The sequence below is a fragment of the Seriola dumerili genome, unplaced genomic scaffold, assembly GCF_002260705.1.
Source record: "Seriola dumerili isolate Sdu_G_001 unplaced genomic scaffold, Sdu_1.0 BDQW01004171.1, whole genome shotgun sequence".
Taxonomy (NCBI): Eukaryota; Metazoa; Chordata; class Actinopteri; order Carangiformes; family Carangidae; genus Seriola; species Seriola dumerili.
In genome coordinates, this window is record NW_019178426.1 from 447,070 (window position 1) to 455,802 (window position 8,733).

Here is an 8,733-nt window from a genome sequence, read left to right on the forward strand (position 1 = left end):
GCACAACTTATTATTCCAAGCAGAGAATTTTTTTTGTATCTAAAGATATAAAGAAGAGATGTGTAACTGTGTCCAAACAAACACACAGAACATTTTCACTCTAGTTTATTAGCATTCTCTTGTACAACTTAACATTAGTATGACAGTTTTATTATAACAAAATAAACATAAAAGGCAGATAAATCATTTAGTGCAATGAAAATAAATGAAAACCACTGAGTGCAGATAAATGTTGCATTACAATACTGCTGAACAGCTATTCTCTCAGGCACCTCAGAGCATCCCTGGAAATGTTCCAGTCCACCCTCATTTTGATCTGTCTGTCTGTCTGTCTGTCTTACCAGCTGAATCAGTAGTTCACTACAAAGGCAATAAATCCATCAGTCATAGTATAGGAATGGGATGCCAAGGTGTAAAGTTCCTAATCGCAGTGGCAAAAAAATAATTTTCTGAATTACATCATTTGAGTTGCTTTCAAGATATGTTTTTAGTCGACTGGGTTTTGTGCCATCCAATGCAGGTGAAGATTTCCATTAAGCAAAAGACGAAAAGATTTCAAATTAACCAACTTAAAATGAAGTGCTCTGACAAACTATTTGCTTAGTATTTTCTGTTAAGACTTGGGTATTCAGGTGAGTGCCATACCACTGACACTGCAATGCAATCCCCTATTTAAAATGTGTGACTGAATGAAAATGACTGGAACATTGGAATGAGCTGGACTGCCACTGAAATTCTATGCTGCGGGCAATTCTATTTACTAAGAGGGGTGTGTTCAAATCAAGTTCAGTCATGTTTAAAACACAAATGTTGGACAGTATTCATTTAAAGGCTCAGGTGCTTTCTCTGACAGGAGCACCTTTCCGATAGGAGAGAGCAAAGCACCTACCAAACTAACTTTAAAGTGATTTTTCATAACTAATGCTCTCAGTGCAAACTGGGTCCCCCATTGTGCCAACCCAAAGACTACCACTTTTATTTTACTTGCCATTTCTCCCAGCTCTGACATTTTCTGCTACCAGGCATTGAGTGAGTGAGTGAGTCAGTCAATCAGTCAGTCAGTCAGTCAGCTGCTGAGCGACAAGGAGAGAATTAATCATCTACTCCTGAAAAAGTGAAGCAGACAAAATACACTAGTCGTTTGAGGCCATGAAACACAGACACATTTTAAGATTGCACAACCAAACAATTAAGTGAGTATGTAACTGGATTTTTTTTTTTACCTCCTGGACTGGTGAAGTTGTACTCCAATCAGGGACCTAATCCTCACATTTAACTTTTGAAATACAAAATTAAGTGTCAAGCAGACTACAAAACATCTACTTTTATAACACCAGTAATATTTTGATTTTGATTGATGCCAAACTAAATGTGTAGCCACTGTTGACATGTTTTGAAGATACTTGATCCCAGAAAGGAAGATACATTTTCTTTCCTGACTGAAAAGGCTTATTCAAACAACTAAAACGGGACAAAAGGACCTAAAAACATAAAATGTTGACCTTAAAAAGTGCCTGTGTGAAATGACCATATTGCTATACAGCTTCTGACATACCTGTGAATTAAGAAACAGGAAATAATACAAAGAGGGGATTCTACCAATCCTCTATTTGGTCTCAGTCCAGGTATCAAATGGATAACAAACGGATTGCGATCACACACACACACACACACAAACACACACACATGCGCACACTCACACTCTCATACATTCACTTCAGCTCTATTAATTGGCAGCAGTTTCAAGTGTAGTGAGTCCACTAAGCTTTCAGCATAAATCTCTGTGAGCATAACTGAATATCAGATTATCCTAATACCAAATATAAATAAACTTTAATAATGACACCATCAATAATAGTTCTTAGAAATACAGTCTCTTCATTATAACAGGATGGATTCTTCGTTTCAGAACACCGGCAGCTGTAGCTGTTACACTGCTGCGTGCTCTTCATGAGTCATAAAAAGGACCCTCAGCTGGGGTCCTAAAAGCCCCACACAGAGTAGGATGTTTAGTAACATCCTAGAAGAAAAGGGAGGAGCGTTAACTGGTTCAGTTTAGAGAGTACACTCCAGACAGTGTTATCGACTGTAGGGTTTGTGGTTTATTACTTTAAGGGTTCTTGGAAACAGACCCACCGACTAGATTCAGTCAAGGACAGATAAGTTGGAGTGTAGGGGTAAAAGAGTTCACGGAAACAGGTCCAGTTTGGGGGCCCACTCCAGAGCAGTGTTGACCACAGCGAGAGCTGCTGCTCCTAGAGCCACCGTCAGACCCATGACAGCCAGTCGCACAAACCGCCGTGCTGCTGAAGGCTGAGCCACTGCTACTACCGAGCTGGATGCTGAGCTCTCAAGCGCAGCCTGTTTTTGCCTGCGTCGCCGACGGAGAACAGAGTCTGGTCGCTGTTGAGTGGACGCAAGATCAAAGTCCTTAAAGGTAGAGGTTGCCATGCTTAGGAGGAAAACGGAGAGATGCATAGAGAGAGACCAAGGGAGACAGAAAATGAAAGGGTTAATAAAAGAACGGTGAGTAATTGGAGTCATTGAGAAACAGCAGAAAATGAAATATGAAATATTACAGTTTATAATAACAGTCAGCATGCGAATGTAGAAGCAGAGAATTAAATATTCACGCCACTGAGGCAAGTAGTGTTCTGTAAAAGGTAAGGTAGTGAACCTAAAGAGATAAGCACCTGTCATGTGAGGCTGCCTCTTTAGCCAGTTCAGAAGGAGGAAACTGGACGAAAAGGTCTCCTGCTCGGCTGATGAGTGTCTCATACGGCAGGTCCTGGGGAATCTGAGACAGCAGGTGATGAACCATGGCCATGTCGCATTCACACTCCAAAACCTCCTCTTCTCTGTACAGTACAATCTGCAACACATGTACAAATATCACATATAAGGGCATCTGTCATTCAAAGGGCCAAAATGGTATAGTTGCATTAGAGATAGAAGAATTACAAATACAATGCCTGAGAAGATCAGCTTATCTGAATCAGTGGCCACATTAAACTTAACCTAACGTTATGGTTTAAACAGTGCCAGTGATCTAATTATACAGTGTGGGAGAAAAATGCATTTGATGTAGATGTAAATGGCTTCTGTTAAAAAATTATACATGTTATACAGAATGATCATTGTATTCTGTATTGATTGTAACCGTATAACCTTATACTCAATGTATCATTTCATGTGCATTTTTAGATGCTAGGCTGCTCGAGGGGAAGGAAAGGGTGTGTGAGTGTGTGAAAACAGGAAAACCTTTGGGAGAAGCACTAAACAGTTTTCTAAGTAGAAACCCAACAACGCCGGAGGGAGCAAAACTGCCCTTCAGCAATAATATCTGGTGTTTTTTAATCTTACAATATCGGACCAACAGTCCCAAATTTAGCTATAATGTCCAAATAGAGAATCTACCCCCACCTGAAGAATACTTCTTATACTTTTATCCATGATGAGAGTGAATGACAGACACATACAGTCATGCATCAGACTACAGTGCAGCCGGTGCACTGTAGTCAGTGCACAGCGCCTGATGCTAAAATAGATCTCCATCATGGCAGCAACAGTTACCTAAAGTATAAGTTCCTCTTTAACAAAATAAAAGCATGATTTTGATTTTTTTGCAGCAATGCTTTCAAGTTATTTCAAGCTTTTATTTTGAAAAGTTCAGACAGGAAGTTCCAAGGGATTCTTGTGGACATACAATGTGTGTTATGAAAAAATAACACCAGTTCGGTAAATCAGTCAAACATATAATATATGACTGTCGGCCACAGTGCCACACATGAACAGTAACAAAGAAAATTCCAGTTGCATTTTTAATCAATCGTTTTCTTCAAATTAGCCTTTCATTATGTTCTGACCCACCATCTAATGGATTAGACAGAAATTGGCCTGAGGCAAAACTTACTTGCCAACCTGTCCTAGAACATGGCAAGCCACTGCCAGACAATATGAATCCAGCCACACTCACACTCTCTAAAGTTGGTTTAAGTTTGTTTTAATTTGTTAAAATTAAGCTATGTAGTAAGCTGCTCTCCTGAGACACCTTAAGTACACCAGGGTGAGTGATGTTTTGAAAAGCATAATACCTTATCACCAAACCTCCTAGTTTTGTAATAACAATAACCTTGACTGGGCCATCAAAACCTAGTGTGGATCAGGAAGGGAGCGGAGGAGACGGAGTGCAAATATAGACTTAAAAATGTAAACCTTCAAGGTCTTCTTTTTACTGAAACCAGGGCTTTAAGACTTGCAGCTTTAAATCCTGAAGTTTGCAGAGTTCTGAGAAAGACCACCACAACAGGGCTGGAAAAATTGATCAGCAATGTATATTTAAAGATTCATTAACAATCAATATCACCTTTTTTAAGTGCAGTAGAGGTCATGGAATCGTGACATCCTAGCAACCCTACAATTTTGCCTTTACACAACCCTAACATTGGGCATAACATCATACAGTATATCATCGCACTGTCACACAGGCCTCTGTACAGTGACAACACTGTCCGAGTTAAGTAAATGGATGCACCATCAAAGGATAACTGTTTGCCTCAGGCTCACATATGAAAAAAATGAAGCTCATCTAAATGTCCCTTCCTTTGGAAATGTTTTATCGATTGACTTAATTCATGTACTGTACATTAAGTGCTGATTATAGGGAACTCACCACAGCAGCAAAGTAGATGGGCATTAGTGGATGGCAGGCCAAGAAGAAGTCATACAACCGGACAACATGACGGAAGTCTGAAAGGACGTGGCCAAACCAGGTGATCAGCCAACTAAGAGCGAAGACTGTACCCACCTCAGCCCTAAGAATCAAAACATGGCAGAGATCCTCTTATATCAGGACACAAAACCGAAGTTTTCTGATGCACCAGGTACAATATAGCACTCAAGACCAAAAATGACTGGAAATTACAGTTCTGTTATGGGATCTGGAACTGAAAGTCAGATATAGGTGGTAAGTGACATGTTAGCCCTCCTAGTGGGAGGACTTAATGGCCTGTGATCTTAAGTCTTTACACAAGTAACTTGAGCTGTCATAATAGGATCAGTAAGCTGTCAAAGCTGTCATCCTTCACAGGAAACAGCCAAACCTAGTGGCTAAAAAACGAATTCAAATGAATATATCATCCATTTAAATTTCCTTTGATAAATACCCATAATATTACAATAAATACTGAGGATTTCTTTACTGGAAACACACTGTTGTGTCTCTCTTCGAGTAAAACCTACTGGTACATGCGTCCATTATCTTTTGTAAAGTGATCAAGCTGATTATCAAGTGAGGGATGAGTTCTCAAAATTGCATAATTGTTATAAAGTTATTTTCATTTAGCATGTGAAAATAATTAAATGATGAAAATGAAATATCCAAGTTCAGGACAACAGACACTGGTGGAAACAATTTATCGAGCAGATACAAATGGTATTAAGTTTCATAACCAAAGGGTAAGCTCTGTTGGGTATGAAGGCCTTTAATACTCTCAACACTGAGCTTCAGTTATAGCTGCTTTACCTGGCAAAATTGCTGTATGTTCAATAAAGTTCTGGTGGATTTTTCATTTTGCAAAGCTTCATATCTTTTATCTATTATTTGATTTGGCCTTTTGTCACTACAATATCAGAGAGCCTTACTGTTCCATGAAGTCGTGCACCTCTGGGTTGACCCTCTCAATGATGGGCATCAAATAGTTAAGAATATGTTTTGTGTTGTCCATGGTGGGATCCATGAAGTCCCTGAGAAGGAGGATAAAACAAAGAGCATTTTTAGACTGCACAATAGAGCCTATTGTTAAACCAGGGAGAAGGGAGGGAGGAGGGGAGGGAAAGGATATTCTTTTTGAAATGGAAAAATCTCAGCCCACTTTCTCATTTAAATGGATTTGTATATATGCATATATTTTTATATGTATATATGTATATGTTAAGTACCTGAGATGATGTGTGGAGAGCTTTTCCACAAGAGCAGTTGCAAGGCGCTCCCCCAGGACCAATAAGAAGGTGACAACAATATCATGGTATCCCTGGTAGTAGTGCAGCTGGGGATTACGTTTCAGAACTCTGAGGATGATGTCAATTAGCTCTTCCTGGAGACCCTCCCTCTGCTCGTCTGGCATACCTGTACAAGTCCACCCAAAACAAAATAAAAACTTGTTAGTTTATGTATTGATACAATTTTTCATTACCAATTCCATTGTAATTCCTTCGGGCTTATGATTTCACAATTTAGAAATAGTGCTTGTTGTGCTATACTCCTCAGCCAAATAGAGGATAATCAGAGTAATTATGGAGCATGAATTGTAACATTTATTACTGGATCCCCTACCAATCAAGCCTGCCAGTATAAATGAATGAAAAACTAGTAAATAAATAATGCAATTCCATAATTTCAGGATAAAAGCTAAATAAGTACAAATGCTGTTGTGTTTTGAGTAATACCAAATACCAACATTAATTTATTTAAAGGATTCTAATCAAAAATACAGTACTGTATATCATTGTTGAGTTTTTTTCCTCCAGAAGATAAAAAAAATATTTTTTTAAAGGAAAAACTGTTCCACATGATGATGACGGACGCCGCAGTTTGGCACAGATCAACGCTCACTGAGATCAGAGCTTGCAGAGGCTGAAGTCTCCACAGTTTTGACATTTTTTCCCACCACCAGTCACACATTCTGGGTGCAGCTCAATGTTAAATTGATAGATCTTGGTTTGACAATACTGTTGAGATGGACTGGCAGAGATTCAGTAACAACAGAGTAGGCAACATGGCTGTACTCCTGTAACTTTGTATGCCAGGTTGACTACTACCAAAGGCAACACAAACAGCAAGTAATAGCAAAGCAGTTTGCATATTACATTGGCATGGAGGATAGCAAATGTAGATTTTCCTAAGCAAATTCCATTTAATTATTTGCAGAGGTGAATGGGTGGCTTCCAAGAGGAGCTGAAATGACTGGCTTAAAGTATATTCAAATCATTAATTTGAGAGTCAGATTCTCTAGATTTGGTGGTCAGGACACCACAGCTTGATTGTGTGTGTTCATCTGAAACAATGCAGCTGGCAATAGCATATATGAGTCAAACTGAGTTGTTTGTCATTATTTACCAGGTGGGAACCTCCTCAGTGAGCGTTGGACATCCAGCAGGACCTGGTTGTAGTCCTTGTTATTCTCTCGCTCCACAGTCTCTGGACAAGACATGTCACAGTTAGCAATGCTGTGTGAGTCAAATATGTGGGAGAGCGTGCACCTGTGTGTTTTAATAACTATCAAGGAAAGGAAAGGCATGTGCAATAGCATATAGATGTGTAGCCTATATTACTCTGTCCATGCATGTATAGCTAACATGACACCTGGCTCCTGATCCAGGACTTCAAGGGGCACATTGAGAAGCCGAGGCCACACTTGACAGCGTATCTCATCAGTCAGCAGTCCTCCTTCACTGATAGCCATCCTCCTCAGAGCTGCTACATCCACTGGGCTCACGCTCAGGGCCTGCGTGATGTCCGCAATTTTCCTCTTCCGCCTGGTGTCCCAGTCTGAGACACACAAAACACCGTGTTTAACTAGCTAGCATGTGTTGACTTGCTACAGCTTGCAACTGTAACGAATACATTTACGGTCGTTTCAGGGGATGTGATTAGCTTAGCTAACTCCAACAGACGCAAGCAGTCATGTGTTTTTTTAACCCCGAAATTACCCGGAATACACAGTATGATAGGCTAAACTGGAGACTGTCAACTTAGCGACATGACACTTACCGTTACCTTGTTTTCCATTCACTGGTGACGAGGCACCAGCACTTCTAGATTTCTTCATTTTCTTTCTCCACTTCTTGATGTGTCCTTGTTAGATAACATTACTTGCCATCCTTTGTCTGGCTAAACTCGATTTATCCCTTCTTACTTGCCAACTGGAAGCTAGCCGTCTAATTAGCAAGGCCAGCCTCATACAAACACGACCACGACAGTTAGCTATTCAGCGTTAGCTAGTCGCCAAGCTAACGCTGCACTGCCCTGGTTCTGAAACCAATATTTCCAGCAACACAGCCATCATTATGCAGACTACTGACGAACTCGTTACCGATAAGAAAGAAGTGCTTAACAGCAATAAGTTTAGAGAGATGAAACGGCTACATGTTTACATTGGTTGAGGCGACCAATAGGATACATTAGCATTAGAGATCCTCCCTGCCCAGACTGACTCATCATCACGTAGGGTCAGGATGATGGGAGGTGAAGAGGAGGAGGCGTCTACCTTTGAGTGTTAATACTATAATAAAAATACTACTAAAACTAATATTACTAAAAATTATTATTATTACATAATATAATATATATATATATAAACAGTGTGAATTTATGAATTTACTGTGCTAAGTTTGATCGCATATTGTCTTTGTCTATTTTCCGATCAATTATTTGTGCTTCAAAAGCCAAACACTTCTTTCCATATACCATGGTCTAAATTTAAAGATCGTTTTCCATAGGCTTGTATGTACATTTTCATGCAGTGCTCTTAAAATGCAGTACGGTAATCTTCTAGGGGGGTTGAAATGTAGTCTACACAGTTAACACCAGTGCAATGGTGAAACAGAATATATTTATTTTTTCCAAAATGTTTCCAAACTGTAGTACAGAGATATACCTAAGTTGCCTATTACAAACGTCTTGCCCACCTTTACTTCTAGGCTATATAAAATAATTTGAATGCGGAAATTTTT

General features: G+C 39.6%; 1 protein-coding gene across 2 annotated transcripts; it reads right to left on the reverse strand.

The window, feature by feature from the left end:
* Window positions 1-104: 104 nt before the first annotated feature.
* Window positions 105-8,214, reverse strand: tbc1d20 (TBC1 domain family member 20). 2 transcript variants are annotated; one of them, XM_022769606.1, is made up of 8 exons: window positions 7,772-8,214; window positions 7,364-7,549; window positions 7,118-7,198; window positions 5,941-6,127; window positions 5,644-5,745; window positions 4,673-4,814; window positions 2,694-2,872; window positions 105-2,452 (listed from the first exon to the last, which is right to left on the reverse strand). In XM_022769606.1, exons 1-8 carry the CDS (start codon window positions 7,827-7,829, stop codon window positions 2,188-2,190), a joined length of 1,200 nt encoding a protein of 399 aa, XP_022625327.1. In that variant the 5' UTR covers window positions 7,830-8,214; the 3' UTR covers window positions 105-2,187. The 2 variants fall into 2 exon arrangements, with proteins under 2 accessions (XP_022625327.1, XP_022625328.1); XM_022769607.1 differs by lacking the exon at window positions 7,118-7,198.
* Between the last annotated feature and the right edge of the window lie 519 nt (window positions 8,215-8,733).

Excerpts from the sequence above, each read along its gene's own strand:
- tbc1d20 (XM_022769606.1), bottom strand. The coding sequence starts at position 7,829 with ATGAAGAAATCTAGAAGTGCTGGTGCCTCGTCACCAGTGAATGGAAAA. Across the intron at positions 7,550-7,771 it reads GAATGGAAAACAAGGTAACG|ACTGGGACACCAGGCGGAAG; the intron begins GTAAGTGTCATG and ends TGTGTGTCTCAG. Across the intron at positions 5,746-5,940 it reads CTCTCCACACATCATCTCAG|GGACTTCATGGATCCCACCA; the intron begins GTACTTAACATA and ends CCTCCTTCTCAG.